At 41.6% G+C, this 27135-nt stretch overlaps 1 protein-coding gene across 1 annotated transcript in view; it reads right to left on the bottom strand.

Annotated features, from left to right (window-relative positions):
* Positions 1–682: 682 nt before the first annotated feature.
* BGN (biglycan) overlaps positions 683–27135 on the bottom strand; it is a 55997-nt gene continuing 29544 nt past the window's right edge. The window contains exons 2-8 of the mRNA XM_070935177.1: positions 23775–24028; positions 17519–17631; positions 16713–16926; positions 12403–12513; positions 10081–10174; positions 4974–5112; positions 683–898 (exon numbers count right to left, since the gene is read on the bottom strand). Of these exons, the coding sequence (XP_070791278.1) occupies positions 701–898; positions 4974–5112; positions 10081–10174; positions 12403–12513; positions 16713–16926; positions 17519–17631; positions 23775–24012 (1107 nt within the window). The 5' untranslated portion in view covers positions 24013–24028 and the 3' untranslated portion in view covers positions 683–700. The remainder of the gene's footprint in view (positions 899–4973; positions 5113–10080; positions 10175–12402; positions 12514–16712; positions 16927–17518; positions 17632–23774; positions 24029–27135) is intronic.

Consider the following 27135-nt stretch of genomic DNA (forward strand, 5'->3'; position numbering starts at 1 on the left):
CCTTCCTCTTTTGTTTTTGTTTTTTTGTTTTTTAAAAAAGATATACAGAGGCTGATTTTGCAAGTTAAAGAAATGCAGAAACAGAATTCATTGGATCACCCAACACATTCTATAACATATGAAGGTTGCGGTCAGAAAATGACATCCATACTGCAAGCTGATAAATTCAGGGGGCACATAAGTCAATCACAAATCAACAATATACCGGTGTAGCAGGTCTGAGAGAGCGGACTGCTCATGCAAACAAAACTATAGGCCAGAATCCCTTCAAATCCCACCCCTCCACCCCTTCCCACCCTGTTCTGCCCCAGACAAGCCAGCAGTAGCATCAAAACTTTTTTGAACTAGAAAGACAAGTACTTGTTTGCAGATCATAACGAGCTGATTTCAAATGCAGGACTAATGTAGGCTAGTTAAATGGACCATATTGTAAGATCTTCATCTATTTCTCTTCCCTTTGCTCTATGAACTTCCTTCCCATCCCTTGCTCTATCCCGGACATTGGCTGGCTCATAGAAGTCAATAATTCTTGACTTTTTCTGTTAGCATGACTCTACCGGTGACTCCCACTTCTCCAGAATGGGCCTCATTTCACCATCGCCTGATTCACATCCCCCTCCCTACTCCCACCCCCTCATTTCCCCATTGGGTTTACCTTGTCCCTCTACCCAACCCTCCCACCCTCGTTTATTCTTGATTTTTATTTTTTGTAGTTGCCAAACTGGATAGCCAGGCGATCAGTGGCACAGCGGAAGGTAGCTGGTTGAACTTCCCAATAAGGCACAGGGTTGCCAAAAAGGCTGATTCCATGGTACGAGGCACGCTTGACCCCAAAGCCCACAGGGCAGAAATCATTAACGCCAACATGAGTAATGTTGTTGGAATGCAAGTACACCACCTGTGGAAGAAGACAGAAGAATTGGTTAGAAGCGGAGGGTCAACTGGGCTTACCTTCATCAATTGAGACATTTGTCTTGAACAAAGGGAGAACTCAACTTACGACCACAATTGGGGCCAGAACTTCTATTGCTAAGCAAGGTGGTTGTTAAGTGAACTCTGGCCGATTTTATGACCCTTTTTTTGCAATGGTTGCAGTTCTTAAATGAATCACATAGGCATTAAGCTTCTCCCACTGACTTGGAAGCGAGATGGGAAGGTCACAAATGGCAATCACATGACTCCAGGGCACTGCAACTATCATACAGACTTGATGGCTGCCAAGGACTCAAATTTTGATCGTGTGACCATGGGGATGCTGCAACAGTCACAAGTGTGCGGACCAGTCATAAGTAATTTTTTTTCAGTGTCATTGTAACTTTGAACAGTCGCTAAATGAATGTTTATAAGTTGAGGACCACCTGTACATCAGTTCAGATCTTAACACTTTTCAATGTAAAGACCTATCAGTATCCCAAAGGTGCTTTTTTCAAGAGGCAACTGGACTTTCTTGTTTTTCTTTGAAGATGTTTTGCTTCTCATCCAAGAAGCTCTGACCAGATGGTGGGGAATGGAATGATTTATACTCCTTGCAGACAGCTGGTCATTTGCATTCTTTTAGAGAGTCGTTGAAGCCACTAGAGGTTTATCTTAGGGTCACCTGAGTAGTGCAAATGGGTGTGGCGCCTTCTTGGAACTGTTGAAAGGACTGTGTTGTAGACTGGAGATACAGTAGATGATGTTGCATCCTTCCCCCTCTGTTAAGAGAAGGCTGTTCAATTTTAAGAAAGATGGCCTCTTTGAGCCCTCTTTCAAACCAGCGATCCTCTCTGTCCAAAATGTGGTCTTTACTGTCTTCAAAGGAGTGGCTTTTGTCTTTTAAATACAGATGGACTGCTGAAACTTGTCCTGATAGGTTTGTTCTTTTATGTTGTGCTATGTGTTTATGAAGTGGTTGCTTTGTTTCCCCAATGTACAGATCTGCACATGTCTCACTGCATTGTACTGCAAATACCACATTGCTCAGTTTATGTTGGGGTGTTTTATCCTTGGGGTGGACAAGCCTTCTGCCTTAGTGTATTCTTGGATTTAAAATGGACACGTATGTTATGTTGACTGAAGAATGTAAATCTGTTGACCTGGATCACTGAGAATTTCTATAGAGACCTATCTGTATGCTAAAACTAGATCCAGTGTTCAAGTTTCACATTTAGATATACTTGATGGCCCATAGCCCAAGAAATTAAGGTAAGATTAAGATTTTGAGGAAACAAACAGGCTACTTTTTAAAGCCTTGCCTCTCCCCATAATGAGAAGATAGGAAGTAACATTTCTGCACGTGGTAAGAACAAGAAGAGCATAAGCAAGAAGGAACATATGTATCTTCAGGGGTGGGACTGAAAATTTTTTTCAACAGGTTCACTGCCTGGTTGCTGGGTGGGCATGGCCATGGGCGCGAGGCCTACTCAGCCTCCTCCACCACGACCAGGAGTGTGTGCGTTTTTGCCCTCCCCATGCTCCGGAGGCTTTCCTTGAGCCTCTGGGAGGGTGAAAACGGTCTTCCCCGGGCACCCGAGATCCTCCAGAGGCCAGAAACGGGCCTGTTTCCGGACTTCCGGTAGGCCCATTTTTTGCCCTCCCAGAGCCTAGGCGCAGGCCCTGCACTTACCTGGCATCCAAAACAGGCTGTGTGGAGACTCCTGGGAGGGGTGGGGTGGGGTGGGTGGGGTCAGCTAGTCCTTGCAACTACCCATTCGCTGAACCAGATTAAAATTAACATCCAGTTCGCCCGAACCTGTCCGAACTGGCTGAATCCCACCCCTGCATATCTTTCTCTCAGATCACATTCATTTTGTTTTATTGTTGAAGCTAATAAGATGGCTGGAGATACCGCATGGAATCTATCATTCTTGAGACCATCATATATAAAAAAATACTCAGCTCAGCTTATTTATTACCTAAAGCACTATCCTGTTAGAGCAGCCAATGGCCATATTGGCTGGGAATAATGGGGGCTATAGTTCAAATACAGCTGGAAGGCACCATGCTAGGAAAAGTTGTTTCAGATATTGTTTACTTTGCCAACAATGGTTTTAGGAAGCCAAAATTAAGAACAAAAAAACCCAGAATCCCAGTTAAGTCATTGGGTCCTTTTGTATACCCATTTAACAAAGCTTATTTTAGCAACAATTAGAATTTGTTCGGAATGTGGTGGGGTTTGATTTTGGGGGGAGGAGAAAGGGAGGGAAATTCAATTGATACAGGTTGTCATAGGAAGGTTAAGTGTCTAAAGATCATGAATTCATATAATAGTTTTACAGCAACCAGAAATAAGCTCTATTGATTTCTACACAGTGTCCTTCCAAGGACATAACAATTTCCAGCTTTGCTGTTATTTGTATTGTTAACTGAGTTTTGTAAATTGTACACTATCCATTTCCCCTAGCAGGATAACTATATTTAAAACTCTCAGGTCTGTATCTGGACAAAATGGTGTATCATAGGGCAAAACCTTTTGAACCAAGCAACCTCAAATGGACTAACTTAGAGAATGCATCCAAAATCTGGGACCCATGACTCCTGTGGGATTAAAATTTGGCAAATTTTGTACATTTTATGGTAAACATTATCATAAAGCATTTTATGACTATTAAAAAATGTCATAAAGCATTTCGGACTCCTGATGTTTGACTGCACTATACAGTTCAGCATGGGATAATTTCAAGATAGATTCATTTATAAATATCTTCCTGAATTTTTAAGAACTTTTCAGGTACATTAGAAGCTCTGCCATTGTTGAAGGCATTGAAGGATCTGGTAAGGATATTTGAAAAAATAACCGAAAAGATCATGGATTTTCTAGTACATTTTAAAATTCCAAGCAAATAACCATGATTATTAGAGTAGCACAAGATACTCATGAAACTATACAGAATATAGATAACTACGATATATTGTTTTTATACACCACAGAGAATTTGCAAAATCAGTTTGCTGGGTTGCAGAATCATAGTTCTGGACCTGCAGTGCAACAGAGCCAGATTCTGTATGGAAAAGGATATGAAAGACAGTTTGGAACTGAAAAGGCAATATGTGGCAATATGTAAAGGACAGCAATGTCTTGTTCCACTTGCATGTTCCATTTGCATAGGTATTTCAAAACAGAATCAAGAAAACAGAGTTCTGGATTTCTTTGGGTTATGTCAACCCAATGAATTTTCTAAGGTTGCCCACTGTTGAAGCTTGAAGTATGATCTCCTAGACTTCATGCACTCCCTGAAACCTAGGAGATCATAGAATCATAGAGCTGGAAGGGACCTGGGAAGTCTTCTACTCCGACCCCCCGCTCAAGGCAGGAGTCCTTACTGCATCCCAAACAAAAGATTGTCTAATCTTTTCTTGAAAATTTCCAGTGATGGAGCATCCACAACTTCAGGAAGCAAGCCATTCCATTGACTACTTGTTCTTACTGTCAGGAAACCTCTCCTTAGTTCTATGTTGGATCTTCCTGTGATGATCTTCCATCCATTGCTTCTTTTCCTGTCCTCAGGTGCTACCTCCTCTTCCCTGTGACAACCATTCCAAGTATTGGAAGACGGCTATCATGTCACCTCTTCATTAGGCTAAACATACTTAGTCTCCTTAGCCGTTCATCATATAGTCTAGCTTCTAGACCCCTTATCATGTTTGTTGCTCTTCTGTCTGACTCTTTCTAAGATCTCAGCATCTTTTTTGTTTGATGGCGACTAGAAGCAGACGCAGTATTCCAAGCATGGCCTTACTAATACTATATAGAGCAGCACTATCACTTCTCATTACCTTGACGCTAGCCCTGTGTTGATGCAGCCTAGGACTGCATTGGCTATTTTGGCAGCTGCAGCACACTGCTGGCTCATATTTAAATGGAACACCTAGTTCCCTCTCACAGGTGTTGAGCCAGCTAATGTCTATTTTGTACCTGTGCATTTGGGGGTATTTTTCCTGCCTAAGTACAGGGCCTTACTTTTCTCGCCACAGAACTGCATTTTATTGGATACCTGCAGAAACTTGAGATCAGGTAATCCCGGAGGGACTCTTGAGAGCTTGTTGTTATCCAAGTGCAACTCACGTAGGATAGGCAAGAAAGCAAGACTGCCATTCTCAATCATGCGAATATTGTTGTGTCCGAGGCCCAATCTATGAGGAGAGAAAGGGGATATAAAGAAAATGGAGATTTAGTGTGATGCTTTACAGTGTACTTTACAGTGCAGGAAATCAGCCCTCACTTCACTCCCTCACTCTGCCAGTGAGGTATTTTTCCTCCCCTACGCCACCACTCTGCCCCAAAGTTCTTCCTCAAATTACTGGACATCTCAAAATTCAGAGGTGGGAAAGAGCCGTGAAATGGAAGAATAAGGACTTTTCTAACGTTTCCTTCCTTCAGCTATGAAATCTTTGTTGCAGTTGGCCTGTCTTGATTGCAAAAATGTACATGGAATTCTGATGATGGGAAGATTACAAATACTAATCACATGACCCAGGACAGTGCAACTGTCATAAATACAAGCCAGTTGCCAAGCATCCGAATTTTGATCACATGACCGGGGTGGGGGGAAATGCTGCAACGTTCGTAAATATGAAAACTGGTCATAAGTCACTTTTCTTCAGTGTCATTGTAACTTTGAATGGTCACTGAATGAATAGTTGTAAATTGAAGACTACCTGTGTATAGCACTCTAATTTTTCCTCTAATAAACTTTTGGGGAAGGGACCACTAAGAGACAGAGCCAAAATCACTCAGGTAGTTTCTGTAACTGAGTTAGAGTTGAAGCTGGGGCTTCCCAGCCCGAGTCTAGCATCTTCACCACTTCACCACTCTGGCTCTTACTTGTTTAGGGTTTGTCCAACTCAGTCCATTTCCATCTTATAAACAGCATAAGTTTGTAGACAGGAGCAAATCCCGCCCTTTGATAAAGCTTCAGTTCTCTCTCTGGGCCAAGGGAAAGTAAAATAGGAAGACCAGATTTATTTTGGTCCTGGTTGCTTTTTTGCAGCTTATCCATCAAAGATGTACATATCTGTCTATTTTACAGACTCCATATCAAAGTTCAGGTAATATATTTAAATATTATAGATGACAGATGAAGATGGTGATGAATGAGAAAACAAAGACACAGAGCATTTGGGCCCAGGGCATTTGGGTACAGACATTTCAATTTCCAAATGAAGCAGAAAGCAAATGTATGATTACGCTGCCATCTTCTGTCTGATTCTCTCTAGTCAGCTACCTCACTCCTTCATGCAGCAAGCAGATGTCTCGGTGTGCCACAACAACTGCAGCTAAGGATTGGATAAGTGGACCAATAAGGAAAAGGTGAGAAGGAGATGCAGAAGGATTTGGGCTGCTGTTTAGTGTAAGATATAAAAGTCCATATTTCTAGAGTGTAGCTGGCGATGCTATTGGGAGCCTATTTAAGCAGAAGTGAACGCAACAGAACCTTCTTCTTCTTCTTCTTCTTTTTTTTTTACTGTGCCACAGTGTTTTTGGTGGCTAGGGAATGCAAGCTGGGAATTCTGGGAATTGAAGTCCACACATCTTAAAGTTGCTGAGTTGAAAAACAGTGCTGTACCATCTCAGAATACACGGGAGGATGGGTGGGGGGAGAGAGTTGCGTGTCTGAAAACTGTGCTCCAGAAGTATTAGTGCTCTATGTGCAACTTTGTGTGAAATAAGGCCAGCTTTAAGATAAGTGACTCCCCTGCATGGAAAGACTGCCAAATTTCCTGGGTATGGCTTCAACTTGAATTTCAATTATTAGGAGCTGTCCCCAAAGGGGAGCGGTGCGGCAAAACCAGAGGACAAATCATATCCCTGTGTTTATTTATTATTTATTATTCATATTTCTATGCCGCCCACTCTCCGAGGACTCTGGGCAACTTACACCAAAGACAGTATACTAAATAGCATATTGCCCCCAACAATCTGGGTCCTCATTTTACCCACCTCGGAAGGATGGAAGGCTGAGTCAACCTTGAGCCGGTGAGATTTTGTTGTTCTCTTAACTGTGTCTTATCCAAGGCTAGGACTGCCCCATGCAGAAAAATATGTGGGCCTCCAATGGGCACTGAGTTTGATCTTATGGGGCAATAACAACTTTGGATGGCGATTCAATATGGGGAGCAACCCAAAGGGAAATATTAAATCCTTTTTCTAGCACTGCAGTTAAGCTTCTGAGCTGCTATTAACATTTTTTTACAAAAAAACCTCAAAAGATTCTTTCCTCTCCTTTCATTGCATCCAAATCAGCCCAAAACCAACGTATAAAAATCAAAAGTGGAGGGATTCAATCTTGAATCGATGACCTTAATCCTTTGGGCTTTGTCTGATTTTTATACAATAGAAGTGATGAAAGGAATGGCCCCTTGGGAGGCAGGGAAAGCAAATTCTTAGAAAAGGCTTTCCTGATCAAGTTTGCTTCTTCAGATCAAAATGCTTCAAGGAAAAGAATTAGAACACCCCTTAAAAAGTTGCTGACAAATATTGCTCTTTCCCCCTCTAGTGGCTGAAATATATATTGAACTTAAAAAGGCCAGACCATATTTAGACCTAGTTTAAGTACGTATTTGTGAAGCTTACAGAGTGTATAACAAAAAACTCCACCTCCTATTTCCCCCCCTCCCATTTTTCTCAGATGAAGCCTGACTTTATTGTATCTATGTTACATTATTTAGAACAACATTAGATATCCAAATATAAATTTGTGAGTTGGGGGGGGTAGACTAAAATTCAAAAGCCTGACTGGACAACTTAATATGGCTGTATTACTTCCAAGAGCGATTTTACTTTAGTTATTAAGTCATTTCCTAAATCAGATTAACAGAAAGCTATTGAAAAATTAAGAAAACTGGATTTTTCCCAGTTGTTTTTCCAGGCCTGCCTTCTCGGCCCGCCTAGAAACTGTTTAATTCTTTGAAATTATACTCTATAATAAAATATGGTGAAAAACAAATATTTTACCATTCTGTGACTCAAGGTCGTGCGTTCAATTTGTTTATCACATCCACACGGCCATCATCTTTGTTCATTGACAGTTTTAGATGTGTTTCTTTGGTTAGTGATATAGAGACCACTCAATAACTTAAACGGCCTGGTGCTGGCTGTTTTAAGTCATTCATGACAGGGTGAAAAGAAAGGAACCAGCTGGCACAATTGCACATGGTCACGCTTAATTATACACCATACTGAGCACGCTGTGCTAGTAGGCTCTACGTCTGCATATTTCTACCTCCCATTTCATGCTTGGAATACCTTCTGCTAGCCTGAACCATGGAAGATTACTTGTGATGAGCTCATACAGTCGCAATTCTTCTCTAGCTTGGAGGAGCAAGGTCACGAAAGCATCTCAACTAATCACCGTGCATGGATGAAAATGCTTTCACCTACAGCCTGGAGGGCAAGGGGGAGGGTGGCAGTAGAAATTTCTCAGGAGCTTGTTGCTAGGGAGACCACAGTTGAGCTGGGTGGATATTTTAAACCCTCAGACATTTTAACGTTTTAACCAGTTAAAGATGCTGAAGGAGTGCTTTTGTGGTACATACACAAAAAAGGAAAATGAGAGGGAGGCACTCCCGACCTCTCTGACACTGGTAGAAGATTGATGTTGCAGATATAGGTTTATAAACAGAGAAGTGGAATGAGTCTTTGCCTGCCCAGGGGGTTCTCCTTGGTTTTAACAGAACTCCTCTCCTTTCCTCTCCTCTCCTTTCCTCTCCTCTCCTTTCCTCTCCCCTATCCTATCCTATCCTATCCTATCCTATCCTATCCTATCCTATCCTATCCTATCCTATCCCTTCCATTTCTTCTCCTTTCTTATTTGGTAAAACTTTTTAAAGAAATGTACCTCTTAAATGCTGAACCAGAATTTATTGCCCGGTTGTAGGGATTGCAAGTCAGGAACAAGAGAGTGAATGGTTGTTTGTATTTTTTGGGCACCGGCTGGTGAAATGCTCTATTTTTGTGTTTTGAATTGTTTTCTCGTTGCAGTTACTGTTCGCTACTTAATAGATATCTGTGCTTTAAACACATGTTTCTTGAAGATCTAAAATCCTCAGTTTTAGCTATAATTTGTAGAAGGTTTTAATTAGGAGGATAGAAGTTGACCTTGGTCCCATACTTGGTATGGGCAGATTGCCCTCTGCATAGAAAGGGGCTGAAATCTCCAATATTTGTCAACTACCAAGTTATAGAAGAGATGGAACAACTTTGCTTATATGTGCATAAAGTTTAAAACTCAGTGGACCTCCTCCTTTGCTCCTTCTAACTCCATATATGGCAATACAACTTTTGTGGTCAACATGAAGTGATTCCCTGCAAAGATCTTGGAATTACAAGCTCAGAGGAAAAGGAAATGCAGAAGAAGGTTCAAGGCCAGAGACAAAGTATTTTTGTTACATCGTGCTAAGAATTGCATCTCTAGAGAAACTAAAAGCTGTATCAAAAGTTTCATGAGGATGACCAGTAAAAGAGAAACATTCCTTCCATTTTTTTTTAAAAAAAGAACCCTTACTATATGTTCACTCTGAACACATTCCCTATTTTCTCAACACATTTTTGTCAACTTGATAAAACACAGATTTGCCTCCCACTATTGCAGGGGTCTCCAACCTTGGCAACTTTAAGACTTGTGGGCTTCTACTCCCAGAGTTGAAGCTGACTGAGGAACTCTGGGAGTTGAAGTCCACAAGTCTTAAAGTTGCCAAGGTTGGAGACCCCTGCACTAATGTATTCCCCCCTCTTTTTTTTCCTTCTTCTGTGCAACTGACTTTGAAGCAGGGAGCTGCTTTGACTTCCTTGCTTAGAGTGCACAATGAGGAGCTGTGGACAGACTTGAGGTAGGATAATTTCCTTTTTTAAAAAAATACTCAAGCTTATTTTCATTTCTGATCTTTATGTTGCGAAGCCTGAAATCAACTGCCTTGTATCTCAGTCATACCCTAATTGGTGGTTCTCCAGATGTTGCGACTCATAAAAGCTGCAGATAGCTTAGCCAATAAGTTAAGTTGTTCTGTAACCTCTGAAGATTAGTGACTTTCCTACTTCTGCCCCAAATTTCATCTGCACAATCCTGGCAAGCTCTTCAAGAATTATTATCCTATTCACACTACCTGTAGATTTTGGCGTAGCGGATCAGATCCTCTAACTCAATTGCTTGGATCTTGTTGTGGTCCAGATGTAGCTCAGTTAAGGTTTCAGGGAGGTCTGGTTGGAGGAGAAGAGTAGGATAATATTAGCCTTTCTAAAATACAGAGCATCCTACAGGGCTTCAAAATAGGTAAAGCAACAATAAAAAGAGAGAAGCTATATTTACACAATGCACTAACAATGGTTAGCCAACTTTTATAGTCCCCTGTCTTAACTCAATGGCCTGAGTTCATGATTCAATATAGCATTGAATCATCATTAACCAAATAAGCTTGTTTTGTTGAATGAACCTTGCCACGAATGTTTTGAACTGAAAATGATGCTGCAAACGAAATAGAAATGGGATATAGCAATACAAGTAGTCCTCAACTTAGAACAATTCATTTCAAAGTTAGAACAGCACTGAAAAAAGTGACTTATGACCATTTTTCACAATTATAATCTTTGCAGCATCCCCGTGATCATGTGATCAATATTCAGATGCTTGCCAACTGGTTCATACTTATGACTGTTGCAGTGTCCCAGGGTCACACGATCCCCTTTTGCAACCTTTTGACAAGCAAAATCAATGGGGAAGTCAGACTCACTTAGCAACCATGTTGCTAACTTATCAACTGCATTGATTTGCTTAACAACTCTGTCAAGAAAGGTTGTAAAATATCACTCAAACAAACAGTCATAAGTCGAGGACTACCTGTAATGCATTTTGAAATGTTCCGAGGCCACAACATTTGGACTGGTCTACCGAAAAGGAGAAATTTTCCTTAACAGGAGAATAATTCCATTTCTATTTAGCCTTTATGAAAAAGTTCTGATCCCAGTGGAAAGAAACAGAATCTGGAAGGAGAGAGAATGACCCGTAAAGCTTCATCGGGATATTGTTACTATGCCATTCAATATGTCACCTCCACTACTTATGATGGCTAATCAATGCCTCATAGTCGAATTGTATGTGATTTCCTGGAAATTGCAAGGAGTTTTGCCTCTCATTGTTTAACATTAAATACTTCCCACCCCACATGATCTAAAATTAGCTCTCTACATGGGGCTCCCCTTGAGGAGCACCCGGAGGCTCCAACTGGTCCAGAATGCAGCTGCGCGGGTAATTACGGGAGCTGCATGGCGCTCCCACATAACACCGCTCCTGCGCGAGCTGCACTGGCTCCCAGTGGTCTTCCGGGTGCGCTTCAAGGTGTTGGTTACCACCTTTAAAGCGCTCCATGGCATAGGACCTAGTTATCTTCAAGACCGCCTTCTGCCACCGACGACCTCCCATCGACCCGTGCGCTCCCACAGAGAGGGCCTCCTCGGGGTGCCATCAGCCAAGCAATGCTGACCCCCAGGGGGAGGGCCTTGTCTGTGGGGGCTCCCACCCTCTGGAATCAACTGCCCCCAGAGATAAGGAGAATCCAAGACCTTCGTGCCTTCCGCCGTTCCCTTAAAACTTTCCTTTTTCAACAAGCCCGGCTGGCCTAACAAATCCTTTTAAATGATTTTAAATGATTTTAAATTTGTTTGTCTTTTTAAATTGTGGGCCAAATTGAGATATTTCCTTTTAATCTGTTCTTAATCTATGTATTATGTACTTATGTGTTTTTACTTGGCTGTACACCGCCCTGAGTCCCTAGGGAGAAGGGCGGTATATAAATCTGAAGTAAAATAAATAAAATAAATAAATAAAAATTAGGGAACTCAAAAAAGAATCCTTGCAGGAAAAGGAAAGATGGATTTTGGGGTTAAAGAGACCAGAGTTCTAGTGGAAGAATAAGGGAAAATAAAGAATTCTGTGTCTTATTTTTCTAAAATATAGTCTCCTTCCTGAGTCACTGTTGCGTTCCTGAATTTAGCTGGTACCTCTCAGTATTCTTTGAAAAAGCAAAATAGTAACCAAAATAACATTCTTTCCTGTGAGAGCCAAGGACGTCCCTACCAGGTCCTTGGAAGGCATGTACCAAAGACAGCTGGAGGAGGATTGTGACCTGATTGGGCCATGTGATGGATATGTGACCCCCAGTGGATCACAAGAATATCAGCATGAACTTTGGGTTTTGATTTCGGTGTGCAAAACCTCAGGTCCTTCAGAGTTGGGTTTTCACCAGCTGTGCCAAGAAGGCATTCCTAATAAAATTTTACTTTGAGGAAACTCCAGGTCTCTGAGCTTTGATTTCATTACTTGGAACCCTGACATATTCATTACTTCTAGGATTAAAAGCTGAGAGAAGCCGTAGCCCTGAATTTTATTAAGAGGTAGATATGGAGAAGAGAGAAGATGGAGAAGATATCACCTTTGGGTACACCAGTGAGCTTTGCTTCTGAGATCCTCAGGTAGTTCAATTTTAGGCCGTCAAAGGCTCCGGGTTCAAATCCACTGTTCTCCAGAGGGTTCCCACCCATCTCTGCAAAAAGAAATAAGTTTCATATTAGAACAACAGTGTTCGGCTCTATCAGATCCAGATTCAATCGAGCTATCGGACATCTTTGTAGAACTCTTGGCTTTCTATATACATGGCAGAAGGAGTACAACCAAATTATGAGAAACCCACTTCTTCCTGTGCACACTGATCTTCCTCATCTATCAATTGGCAGACTTAAATCCAGGAAGCCCTCTCTGGCATTCGCTCAACAGCTGTCTAACAACTTTGACGTCAACCCACTGTGGAAAGCCAAATGGACTGCTCAACGCCCAGATACAGGCAGACGACCCTATACAAAAGGTGCCAGGTTTTTGACCTTCCTCACCAGGATCCGTACCCAACATGGTGTCTGCCAGGATTCATTGTTTAAGTGGGGTCTTGTCTCCACCCCTCAGTGTGACTGTGGTGCTCCTCGACAAAATATCCATCACATTGTGTCCGAATGTCCATCAAGAGCTTACACTGGCCTAACGTGTGATTTTTTTCAACATAGACCACCCTGTCCTTGAATGGTTGGGTGGACTGGATAGTAACATTTGAACTACTATAAGTCCATGTATTTGCCATACGCTAAAAAATTAAATAAATAAAATCAACCAAGCCCTCTTCCACAACTTATGGCATATCTTACATTATTTATTTATTTGTCCTTCTCCTTCTCTCTCTAAGATAGCCATGTAAAGGAAGAATGAATGCAAAGAGTTACAAACATGGTGAGACAGATATTGCACATCGTGATCAGTCTTTAGGAGCCAAAAGTACAATCTGTTTCTATTTGATTATGGATTAGTAAGGCCCATCTCCTCCCACCCTCTTCCAACTCAGCTCCAAATTACCCTTTCTTGAACCCATTTTTTTTTCCTCTTGGAAAAAGCAAATTGTACTTGCTTGCCTGAAACATACAGTTCCACCCTCAAAGCTTATGGAAAAGCAATTAAATGTTCGCTAAATGCAATGGTGATGTTAAAAGAATAAGATATGTACTGTATATTTGATTCTATGCTTTGACTCAATCTGAATCATTTGCATTTTTAAATAAATTTATTGGTGAAGCAATTTGGGCATTTTTCTCCAAGTGATCTTGCCATTGTAATAAAGGCGGGGTACTCAGATGCATTTAACTATGATACAATTATTTTTTGATAAATGCCATTTCTGCCCCTTCCCCCTTGTCCTGCTGATATGCTCTCATTTTGCACCCCGGCCCATGAATGAGACAGGGTGGTCTTAAACTATCCTTAGCAGAATTGATTTTAAAATAGTGTTTCCCCTGTTATTCTGATTCTGTCCAACTACAGACTCAAGATGTATATTATCCATTGCAATTCACTACCCCTAAAAGTCAGGTCACTAGTAGTGAGAATAAGCACAGAAGTGCCAGTTGGGTACTTCAGGTTCATGATGGATTTCCCCCTCTTTTCAAGTCCCCAGTCTCCTTTTTTTTGCCACCATTTGGCTATGTGCTCCCTACAGAGCAGGACAGAGTTATTAAAGAAAACTACATGGACATGTCCTTCTTGTTAACTATGGTTGATCCTGATCAATAGGGGAGACCATATTACTTTTGAAAGCAAATATGATGTGGGAATTACATTGGGAACTAGAGTTTCTCAGGACAGAAATGTCAATTATGTCAAAAGCCAATAGTTGGCTTTGAAAACTGAGAAGCACAAAGCGAAATATTTTGAAATAGTTCTGAAGAAGCTTCTTGGATGAGAAGCAAAATATTTTGAAGCAAAAATATAAAAAATCAAGAAAGTCCAATTGCCTTTTGAAAAGCATCTTTGAGACAACCATGACCTGGATGACTGAGAATCTCCATAGACACAAGGGGAAAGGGAGAAATGCTGGAATTAAACCATTGGGATTGATAAGAATTTGTTTCTATTTTCTATCTTTATAGAGGGCAGTCAACTGTTTAAGATGTCTTCATCCCAGTATATAAAGATACTAAGCTAACTGTGCTATGTCAGATGTATAGCTTGCTTCGCCTAATTTTGGGCCCTGGAATCTGATGCTTGTGGAGAATGTAGAGACCACGATTGTGTAGGTCAGGGGTGTCAAACTTGATTTCATTGAGGATTGCATCAGGGTTGTGTTTGAACTCAGGGGGGGGCAGGGGGTGGTGGCCAGCTCGACGTCACTCGTGTCGGGGGCACCTGTGGCAGCCATGTGCTAAGGCAAGGCTTCCCTCAGACCCTCCCTCTCATTATAATCTCCTTCCTTCCTTCCTTCCTTCCTTCCTTCCTTCCTTCCTTCCTTCCTTCCTTCCTTCCTTCCTTTTCTTCTTTTTCCTTCCCTCTTCATTCTCCTTTCTTCTACCTTCCCCTCTTTCCTTAATTTTCCTTCCTTGTTCTCTTCCCATCTTTCCTTCTTTTTCTTTGTATTTCCTCTTTCCCTTTTTCCTTTCCTGTCCCTTCTTGGATGCTCAAATGCAAAAGGGGAAACATTTCTCCTTTTGTTTTGTTTTGTTTGGCTTTTAGTTTGTTTTTCTAGCCCTTTGCCGGTGAAAATGGAGCCCCCCCCCGGTTTTCGGCCACAATGGCCTCCTGCAGCCCTCTGTCAGCAAAAACGAGCCGTGTTTTCGCTGGCAGAGGCACCGTGGGCCAGTCCTTTGCTGTTTCGAGGACGGCCCCATGAGCCTTGAGTTTGACACCCCTGGTGTTGGTAGTTCGGCAGATTTGCACTACAGGGATAGACCGTTCATCTGATATTGTTCTAAGAACTGTCTCTATTGTTGTAGCCTTGCTGCAATGGCGGCCCACTCTCCCAGGAAATGCTAAAAGTGACTCACTTCCCTTTGTGACTCTTATTTGTTTTTTTTTAAAACCTGTAATTCAGCTTGAGTTGCACCTGAAAGGGATATGGAAGAAGGGGTACACAAAGTAGCCTAGCAGTGCCTAAAAGACTCCTGATGTCACACCTATCTTGTTCCTGCAGCTGTGCAGAGATTGAAAGATATTTTCCCTGCCTGTTGACAAAAGTGCTGAAGGGTTTGATCAATCCCTTGATCAATCACAAACTGCAGATGTGTATTTAGGGCAATATCCTTTGGAGCAGATTTTGAGTCAATGCAATAGATACAGGACAGGGATTAGCAAGAGAGGTGGGGACATAAATTTACTGGTGATGCAGTTTTCTGCCAATTTAAAGGTGAATAGTTAGCAAATAAACTCAGTCATGGGGAAAGGCCTAAAAATCTTGATGGGATTTTTAAAGATATAATGGATATTGTTGATTATGGCATCATATTTTGAATGAGTCGAATTTGGGGGAGGTGAGAGAACTCCTCAGCTTAAGATACTCTAAAAACTTAGAAATTTTCCAAAGCTGATCCAGGCATATAAAAGTCCTTTCAGGAGCCAGTAGAATAATTTTGTGAATATATTTGACTTTCTAATGGAAATGCTCAAGTTTTGCTGGATTGTGCTTTAATCAATTCTTAAGCATACTTAACGAACACAGTGAAGAAGAAAAGTATATGCAGATTCCCACTCATGTTTTGTTCCTAAGTAACTAAATAAACCAGAAATGAACACATTCAAACTTCATCTGAACCCAAAACCTAATTTATTCCTCCCAAATTGCTGGCTTGCAAATTTAGAGTTCTTTGGAAAGGTGGGGAAAAAAAATTGAACCCTCTGTTCTTGATTTTTTTTTAATTTGCTCATATGTTCACATGAACAATGGAAAAGAACTTCTATGCAAATTTAGCCAATTGACTCTGATTTGTTAGTGTTTATTCTCTCTCCCTCCCTCTCCCTCTCCCTCCCTCCCTCTCTCCCTCCCCCCTCTCTCTCCCCAATTACTTATCACTCTATGCATGCTATGTATTTATGCAGGGGAAGATGGTTATGAAAATGTATGCCAGGAAGGCAAATAAAGTCAGAATATAGATTGACTTACTAACTACTGAAGAAATTGTTAATGTATATTTGCAGTTCCAAAATATTGGGTAACATTGGGAACACAGAGCTCCAATGGCCTTTTTGTCTAGTCTTGCTTGATATTACACATGTTTTTTTAAAAGGACCAACCAACATGCCACACAATATTGGGTGCAATTTTCTGCATTCTAAAGAACCATTCATCAGGATCTGTGTCTTATGTTTCTAAAGGAAAGGAGCAAATACAAAGCATGACTTTGGGAAAGAAAAATGGGGAAAGGTTTGATGCCTCACCAATGCAATTCATGTTATGGAGTCCATTGAACACGGCCTTTGGGATCTTCTTGATTTTGTTCTCATGGATCCGGAGTTCTACCAAGGAGTTGGGCAGGTTAGGAGGAATCTCTACCAAGTTGTTCTTGGAGATGTAGAGTTTCTGCAGCTTAATCAGAGGACTAAAAGCCTTTGGATGGATCTTGGAGATCTTATTGTTCACCAATACCAAGGCCTGTGGGTAGAGTCATAGAAAGAGATGACATGTGAGCAGCATTTAAGCATGTGCTAGCATAGATGTAAGAAGGTGGAATCCGTTATTATCCTGGCAGCTAATTTTTGCAGCTAGAGAAATTTGTGAGGAACTCTTGCAGAGAAATTAAATACCAGACTCCCATTGGTACAAATAAGATATCTGCACACTTCCCAAGTCTACTTGTAGAAGGTAACATATAAAGAAAGAAGCAATATTGTAGATAAGTTAGATGCACTTGAAAATACAATTTAAGGAATGGAGCGAGACTTGTAGAAATCTTTTAGCAGAGTATCATGATAAATAATACAGGTAGTGGCTCAAGATTTCCAGGAAGAATAATCCCTGGGGTCCTGTGTTTTAATCCCAAGTGTTTGAGAGAAATGGCGGTTGCAAATAGTGAAGGCCATTTGTGTTCAGAAGTTCAGTGTTCCAGGATCCAGTCCTGGCAGAACGAATAGATTTTAATGCTACACCTGAGTGAAACTACTGTTTATTCAGAGTGGACCCAGCTAGGTTCTCCTGTCCTGCTTATATCCATCAGAAGTGGGGAGGGGTCTTTGGCAGTACATACATAGAGACGAAAGAGCCCTTTAAAGTCATCTTTGCGCAGCTCCGTAATCTGGTTGTTTTGCAGATCTAGTAATGTGGTGTCTGGAGAGATTTCCTTAGGCACTTGCTTGAGACCTGGAAAAAAACAGAAACAGGCAGGTCAGAAAGTCAGGATTGGCTACACAGACAGATGATGGGATATCCAAGATCAGCTAGACAAGACTGGAAAGCCAAAATGGACGAGGCCCTGTACTGTCAATCACAGAGAAGAGAATGAATTTAGCCCTTGCTGAAATTAAGGCTCTGGAGCAATGGTGGAATTCAATTTTTTTTACTACTGGTTCTGTGGGTGTGGCTTGGTGGGCGTGGCAGGGGAAGGATACTACAAAAACTCCATTCCCACCCCACTCCAGGGGAAGGATACTGCAAAATCTCCATTCCCACACCACTCTGGGGCCAGCCAGAGGTGGTATTCACTGGTTCTCCGAACTGCTCAAAATTTCCGCTACCAGTTCTCCAGAACCTGTCAGAACCTGCTGAATTTCACCCCTACTCTGGAGCCCTGACTTCTTTCGCACTTGGCTACTCAGCCCCATACATCAGTCACAGCCCACATTGATAAGACCATCTACCCAAGCAATGAGGTATTCAAGTTCTTCTTGTTTCACAATTTGTCAGCGAATTTTTTAAAAACCTTGCAAACCCTAGAAATATATTAGCAATATAGTATTCCACCACTTCCCCACCCCCTTCCTAAATACCATGAAGTGTAATCACTGATTGGGGTGAGTGGGTGAGGTAGAAAGCATCATGGATGGCCAGGGGAACTGAAAAGGGCAGCACTTCTAGTCCAGGATGCTTTCCAGTTTCTTTGCTCCCTTTGCTTGCAATTGTTTCCTTGCCAACTAACAATGTATGACACAAAGCAGCAGTGTGTGGGTTTTCCACACACCTGTGAGCCAATGACTTGAGACAGTCCAGCACAGAAGCATCACATTCACAACTTGACGGTTGCAAATGTCCACAAGAAAGAGAGCACAAAGATGGGATAGCTCCATCTTTTAGAGTATCACACTGCCTTACAGTTACCGGTAGCTCTGCATCAATATGCAGAGGGCATACGATCCACCAAGTGCTGTTGCTCAATTATTCCTCGCTGATGCTATTGTACCTAAGCCACTGAACCATAGGAAGCCATAAGCCGCCTTTGCAAGATTTGCTGTTTCTTCGAGAACAGTTATGGTCTGGTGACTTTCAAGAGCTGGGCTCCCCTGAATTGTCTTTAGAAGCTGTTTCGTGTCATATTACAGGGGAACTGCGTATTTAAGGATGGTGTATAGCTCAAGGGCAGAGGGGCAAATGCCTTGCATGCAGAAAACATCATGTTCTTTCCTTGCTCTCTGCAGCCAAAAATGGATCACATGGAAGAAACTGATGGGAAGGAGGGCGGGGGTGGCAGAGCTCCAATTGAGAGTTTGGAAGGACATGGCCACCACCAGCTAGAACTGGTGTAGATAAAACATAAATGCCTTCAGCAATTTGATTGTCCTCTTTCTCTCTAGAACAGAGCAAAAAAAAAAAAAAAGTGTGTTGCTTCAGGAGCTATTGTGCTCAGAAAATGGGCCACTGGCGGAATGCCAGTTCTGGCTCTCCTTCGAGGCTCAGCTGGTGAGAGCTCTGATCTCAGCATTTTGAGCAGCAGCGAAGATGTTTGCATGGCCAGCGCTGAAATATTTTGCAGCGGTTGGAGATGGGAAATGAATCCATGCAGAAGCGTCCTTTGATTATCTTCCCAACACACGTTATGACCTAGAGCTCCACATGTACAATATGCCATGAGCTATTCCATACCCGGCTGTCCTTCCTCCTCCTCCTCCTCCTCCTCCTTCTCCCCCTCCTCCTCCTTCCCAACAAATCTTACAATCTGGACTGACAAGCTGTGCCTGGGCTCTGATTAATGTCTAAAACAAACAGATGTCAGTTTTCCAAGGAATTTCTCTCCCTACATGGGTGGAACAATATTGGCAGCAGAGGTTACTCCTTCATTAGCTCAGTAAAATACAGGCCTGAGCCCTGGCACTATAGTCGTATTCTGATCTGAGTTCTGGATCACAATAAACCATGCTGTATTTTGGGTTGCTATTACAGTCACAATATCCTCACGTGGATTCGCTGTGACCCTGCCCACATACTGCATTCATCTATTTACCCTGTTTACAGTCACACAATGCTAAGTCACGCTTGGTAAATCTGGTGTGGCTCATGCGTGATTAATGTGCTAGAAGCAAACGTTATTCAAGGCTGCAGGAGGGAGGAGGGAAAAATACTGTGTCTGCACATGCCTGAAAAATATTAACAGGATTGTGGCTGCTGTATTAAAAGTTTGTGGTAGAGATCTTGTGTTTTCTTTATCAATTGCGTTGGGGATGCCTTGTCTGGAATGAACATTAAATTCATGCAAAAACTGCATCTGTTGAATGTCTGCCTGCTCCATGTTGCTTGCCTGTCTCTGATTTATTCTCTAAGTCTTAACTATTCATTTACGGTGATTAAGATGGCCTAACTCACAACAACATGAAGAAATCCTGTTGCACAGCTCAGAATTGTCAATAGTGAATTGTATTTTACCTTGACCGCTTCAAACAAGGCCATTAATGAGCTTGGCCAATGAAGAATGAATAAACTACTGTAAATGCCTGTTTCAAAAAATCAGAAGCAAAATAGAGGTTTCCAAAAGAGAAAATTATTTGCTCTGAAGCCTTTGTGAGTTTCACAAATACACAGATAACCTGACAATCAAAATTTCATTCCTAGCACCCTCTCCTTTTTACACAGAAGTTGGAACCATATCAAAATAACACATTCAGATACAGCTGCGCATTACAGACAAAAGTCATTGAAAGATTAACATTAAAATAAAGATGTTCCCTCACATTTATTCTTTGGGAATCTTTGTTTAAGTACTCAATTTCTTGGCTAATTCTGGCTACATCTTGACCTAGGAACCAGAAAAATTGCTTCACATTCAGAGTCTGGTGACTTGGCCATCCCTGATATGCCCCTCCTCTGTAATTTCTATTAGATTATACAGGTAGTCCTCACTTAGCGACCATTCAAAGTTAGGATAAACTTCCCTAGAGCTGCTTGCATCCCACTTCTGGAGTTCTGATGTCCACACATCCTGTGGTCATGTGATCACATTTTGGACGCTTGAAAACTGGCTCGCATTTACAGCAGTTTGCAGCATCCCACAGCCACATTACTGCAATTTTTTGTGGGGTTTGCCATTTACTTCCAGTTTCTGTCAAAAATTGCAAATTGAAGAAAATGGGTTCATTTAACCATCAAGGTGTTCGTTCACTTAATGACCACCACCGCCAAAAGGTTATAAATTCAGTCATATAGTGACCCATTTAATGATTGCCTTAATGATACTCACTGTACAACTGTAATTCCAGGCTCAATTACGGCTGGAAATTGAGGAGTACCTGTAAATGCTTTGGAATCAGTGTGCCCTTTTGTACAATCGGAAGAACACAGGATAAATCTCTGGGGGAGCTGCAATAAGGATATCTGAGTCCTCACTGTTTGACCACAGCAGCAACACTATCACTAGATTGGAATTATCAGGCAGAAGAACTGTCAGCTCGGTTAAGTTCTGCTCATGAAAACAAACTTCTGGTCTCCAAATTCTTTGCTTTTAAGTGCATATATTTCAACTAAGTCTCCAGATTTTGTTGTTGGTGGGGGTGGGGGTGGGGGTAATGGGAGTTTTAGTTAAAAATGAAACTGAAAATCACATAATCCTGAAATTTGCCTATCACTGCTAATGGAGATACATGCACGTGTATGTACATAAATGCACATTGTTCTAACCCTGGAAAGGGGCTGAAACCTTTTATAAGTCCAAAACAATGAGATAACATTAGGAAGCGGCTCAGGCAGATCCTCCCTGATTTATTATATGAATAACAAATCATATAATGTGATTTAGTATGAGAAGGCAAAGGAGTGACAGCACAATCAGTCTTGAAGGACGTTCTGTCTTAATTATTAGTTTTTGTTAGTTTCTATCTCTTTAATTTACAAAACTGGATAGAGTTTTTTTTTTTTAAAAAAAAAAAGACAGTCTCTGTTTTACTAGTGTTTCAATAGCAGCCACTGGAATGGCCTGGCAATCCTATTTTAACCTTTTATCCTCAGGATGGTGCCCTTGTCTCAACTCTGAACTATGATTAATGCAGCCCTGCACTTGTTACACCTGCAAAACACTCATCCCATTGAGAAACACAAGGGAAAAGTAAAGAGCATCAGGACAGCTGTAGCCCCTCACCCTCAAGCCAAACATTTTCTTTTGTCAAGCCAAGGTCTGGATTTCCTCGGAGTTACTTGTGGGGGAAGACCAACTTACCGTGAAGTAAAATAATTTGAGACAAATAATTTGAGACTGAACTGCCATGTATTTCACAGAAATATCATTGAATGTGAAATGCGACTTTGAGCAGGTGCAAAGAAATGAAGCTCAAGTGCTCCCTTCTTCCATTTGCAACTATATTAATAAATTGATTTTCCATTCATGTTCTTTAATGTTTAAGTAGAAGAAATAATTTCCAGACTGTAAAGACAGTTCTGGAGACCGTAATGTAAAAATTAACAAGGCTCCTCATTATCAAAGAGACCCAAAGTCTCCATCCTAACAAATCCAAAGATATATTGGTTTTAAAATACTTTAGAATTCTTGTAACACAATCCCTTTCATTTCAGCAAATCTTAATCGGAAAGAACAATTTTCAAAGAGGCAACTAGGCCTTAGCTGATTAATCTTTTATTTTATTTTAATTTCAAGGCAACAAATTATTTCTAAATGTATCACTGCTTAATGTTTGAATAAATTTGCCATCTCGATTCTGATTTTATTGTATTGTTTTTTCTTAGTCTGAGAATGGTTTTATTTGCCTAGATGCACCATTTATTATATTTCCTAGTTGGGAAGAATTTGAAGAAAGCCCTGGAAAAGAACTTTATTTCTCTTTGTACATATAAGTCCTACATCTCATATATTCAAAATATTATTTTATCACAAATGCTAATAATAATAGCTGTGAAATAAGTAACAAGGATGTTTTGTAGTATGTCTTACTTGGCAATCTAGAAAATGCTGATTCCTAATAAAGATATGCTCTGAACACAAGTTGTAAAATCTTATCGATTAGAATGGCTTGTTTTGTTCATACAGCTCATCTAATAAAAAAAGACAAACTAGCTTATGAAATTCTACTTTGGTGTGAACCCAATCAACTGTAATTTACAATGTGGCTTAGCACAATGGATAAACCACATAGCCAGGTTCCTCTTCTCTTCCTCAGCTGCATCTAGAGTTTGCCAAAGAGGTCTTTGTTTACTCTCAGAAGCCTGTTTGACAGACAGAATGGGGGCAAGGAAAAGGGAGCCAGATAGAGAGCTGTTGTGGGAAGTCCTGGCAAGGTTCATGAGACGCACTGCAGACTTCAGCAGTATGTCACTTCCCTGTATTTATTAATACTTTGCCTGATGGAGAGATCTAAAGATTCCAGATCATTGCTCTTATCTGTGTTTCCTTCCTTCCTTCCATCCATCCATCCATCCACCCACCCACCCACCCATCCATCTTCTAAAAGCATATCTGGAACTAAGGAGAAATTTCCTGACTGTGAGAACAATTAACCAGTGGAATGGCTCACCTCCAGAACTTATGAGTGCTCCGTCACCGGAGGTATTTAAGAAAAGATTGGCTGCAGGAGATGACCAGGCTGAGCCCGAGGGTAAGGTCAAATGTGTCATCAGTCTTGCGTCCCTGCATGCCCACAAGAGATCTAAGTCCAGCCCACCTTGAATTCCATTGACTCTTATCTACTGCCAATTTGCTTTGACTTTTAGTAGTTCAGATTCTTGTACAGAAGTTTAAGCTTGCAATAAACCATTATGTTCATTTGAACTGCTTGGGTTTCCTGATTTCTCACGCTTGAGAGCATTTGGCTGGAATGGTATAGATCTCTTGCTTGTGCAGGGGGTTGTTCTAGAAGACCTCCAAGGACCCCTCCCAACCCTATTATTCAATGTTCTAATAGTTTTTGGAACAACCGTTTTATATTTTAAACTCTTTTGTTTCCTATGTTTAATTTTTCCAACAATAGATGTTTACCTCTGTTCATAGCACTAGGATCTACAGAATGAATGCTTGATCACAGACTTGCCCAGTTGCCCACCCCCACCCCCCCCCCCAAAGGAAAGAGACTCACCCAGATCAGAGCATTGGACCACCCTTAGGTGGCAATGACAGCCAAAGGGGCAGAGGCCTGGGTAGAAAGGAATGTCTTCTGCCTCAACTCCACTCGAAGTAGGGAAGATCCCAGAAGCCTCTTCCTCTTCTTGGACCGAGGGATCGTCCATGGAGAAGTCCCAGAATCCTCTTTGTACAAATGGCAGTTCGCTGCTCACCAGACCCAGGAGGGGTATCAGAAGAAGGAAGTGCTCCATAGTGGAAGGTCCCAGGCTAAGGTATGGAAAAGATAGGCAGAGATCAGAGAGTGCTTGGAGCTGAGTTTCTCGAGGTCCTCAGGATCAGACTTTCTTTGTTATTGACAATAATAACTCTAAGCATGTTATCATTGGGCACCTAGCACAGCCCAATACTTTGGTAAGAGGACCATAGCTAATCTTCGGATTTTTCTTGTTCCTCTTCAGTGACATTATAAAGGTGGGACAAACCTTGCTCAAGCCCATTCTACAGCTCCCCACATTACCCGTTTCACTGGTTGCTCTGTCACAACTATCCACTTTTCCCCCATTTTCCCCGCTCTATGAGATCTGGAGTTGCTGCCCCCCACTTCTTCTCATCCCCAGATGACCATGTGATAAATGGAAATGTCCCTTTTTGTCCTTTTGCATGAAACTGTGGTGCAACAAAGATCTTGCTGCCATGGATATAACCAAGGGAAAGGGAGGAGAAAGGAGAGGGAGGGAGGGAGGGAGGGAGGGAGGGAGGGAAGGAAGGAAGGAAGGAAGGAAGGAAGGAAGGAAGGAAGGAAGGAAGGAAGGAAGGAAGGAAGGAAGGAAGGAAATGCAATGGACCCACTTTTTCTCCAGAAAGTTCAAGAGGGTATAATTTTCAATTCTTGCCCTCTGATGCTAGGTGCTAAGAAACAAGTTTGAACTGAGTCTCATCAAACCAATCTAGTAGGACGACAGAGTCCTGACAGCCAACACTTCTGGCAGCCCCAGGGTAAGGGAGGTTGCAAATTACTGTAACTTTATTTTTTATTTATTTCTGTTATTTTCAGTAACACTCTATTAATTTAATTTAATTTAGTTTAGTTTAGTTTTTAATAGGGAACTTTATTTAATTAATGCAACACTGACATGGATGTGGCAACCTAGTGACTCCATAATGGAATCCAGATTTGAATCAAGCAGTTCCTAGATGAGATTTTGTACAGTTAATTATTTCATTATACGAAGGAGACGAGACAAAACCCAAGCCCTTACGAACCAGGAGGGATGGGTGATAAGTCGGGAACATCAGAAAATGTGGGAGAGAGTGAGTATACTCACTCCAGTGTTGATTGTGCAATAAATATCTTTCAAAACTCAGCCCAGAATTGCTGGAGTAACCACTTGGATCCTTGCCAATGGCCTATCCCCCAAAGCTGGGTTGACTTGGCAACATATAGCTTAGTTTCATTCAGTCCAGGGCCTGCAAACAGCTGTAACACTGCTTCTCTGAGGGTGCCAACTCGGTCTGCCAAGAAAGACTCGTTTGAGAGCACTGGTGGAAGATTTTGCTTTTCTTGTTTGCAAAGGAAATGGGTGAAAAGGAAACCAGGCTGAGCTGGGGAAACCTCTTTGTTACTAAAGCCCTCTGGGCTTGCTTATTTCAATTATTAACCACACCATACTTCAACCAAAGGCAATATGTTCTCTGGCCATCACCCAGATCCTCCATCTTTCAAACCCAACTTTTTCTAATTAATTTGGGGTATTCTCTTATCCTCATTTTTGGGAGATGGGAACAAAGAGTGCCTCTTAGTTCCTGGCCCACAATTCCTCCATGCTCCTAGTTACTGCATTTGGAGCCTCTTATTGCTTCATGCTTTGGTTTTTGACTTCTGCTTTGCAGTTCTAAGCACTGTCTTTTAATGAAAGGCTGCCTTACTTTTGTTTATGTAACTGAACGAAAGCAGTTTCTGGCAGGGCAGTCGACCGGGTTAAATGTATTCCCCACTTTCTGTTATATGAGGTACCTTACCATCTAGACAGCAGTCAACCTCTGCCTCATTTCTCCTCCTGTGCCAAAGCAACCGTCAAGCAGTTTTGTCCTCTACACAGCGGCTGCTTCATCCTTTAGATCTGAGCTAACCTCACATCTGGCCTGCCACATCTCTATTATCTGCCTTGGTGGTCCTCTCAGCTATCCTGCTGGGACTCTCCTTCTCTAGTCAGTACAGGATACAAAAGGAATACCCCACAGATTTTCAATGCAGCCAGTTATTTCTCCTTTTAATCCTACTTAGAACAATTGCCATTCATCCTTCTAACTCTTCTAGTCTTCATCATGGAACCTGCTTTTCTCTATCGTATCTTTCCTCTCCTTGCCTTTAGAACATTTCTATAACTGCAAAGGCAGCTGTCCCTGTTTGGTGCCTACCACGGTAAAATCTGTATTGCATCCCATGATCCTCAGGTTCAATTCGAAGAATTGGTGATGACCTATCCATGGCATACAGTCTGGTTGCCTAAAGAATGGACTTGCTCACATGTTTTTTACCCACCACCCCGGTAAGATTCAGCAGAGCGGGCATGCTGCAGGTCCCATCTTTGAAGCAATGCACCTAAGCATGCTTTCTTTACAGTGACACCTGTCCTCTGGAATACTAGTCCCCTCCCTCCTGAAGTTTGCATTGCATTGCCTTGACCTTGTCATATTCTAAGTGAACCTTGAAAATAGAATTCCCACCTCCCAGGACCTGACAGGTTTTTTTTTTTGTTGGATGATATGCGTGATTAGGTCTTGTTCTTTTTTTTTTAATTTATGTTTTTTTTTTAAATCTGGTTTGACTCTCCTGGGGGATGGGGAGTTATCATTGGTTGTTTTTACTGTAAACCATCCAGGGTTGGTTGAGTTAGAAATATGATCAAGCAAACAAACAAATCCTCATCAAGTTCAGCAACTGCAACCAATAGCCGTGCTTCCTGGAAATTCTGGGAATTGTGCTGCTAAACATTTGGGGGGCATCATTGAGGAAAGTATTATATACAGCCTACAAATAGATTAGGAACCTTCTTTATCACATATAGTATGAGTGAAGAAGAAGCTGGATTTTTACAGTGCAGATTCTTTGGGAGTCAGGCGGTGCACAAATGGAGCGAAAGCAAAACACATAAATAAAAATTTAAAGATCAATGACACACAGGATTGTGTCTTTGAAAAAAAACATTTCAAAGTGGAATCAGCATATAGCAGAAGGTGAAAAATCGTCTCATTCAAAATATCACCATCAAAATTTTGTGCGTCTGTGCCTTTAAGCCAATTTTGCCTTCTGGTGATTGCCTAAACCTTTCTGTTTTCTTGGCGAGATTTTCAGAAGTGGGTTGCCCTTGCTT

This window comes from Pituophis catenifer, unplaced genomic scaffold, assembly GCF_029215685.1.
Source record: "Pituophis catenifer annectens isolate HBS135680 unplaced genomic scaffold, rPitCat1.0.hap2 SCAF_2, whole genome shotgun sequence".
Classification (NCBI taxonomy): Eukaryota; Metazoa; Chordata; class Lepidosauria; order Squamata; family Colubridae; genus Pituophis; species Pituophis catenifer.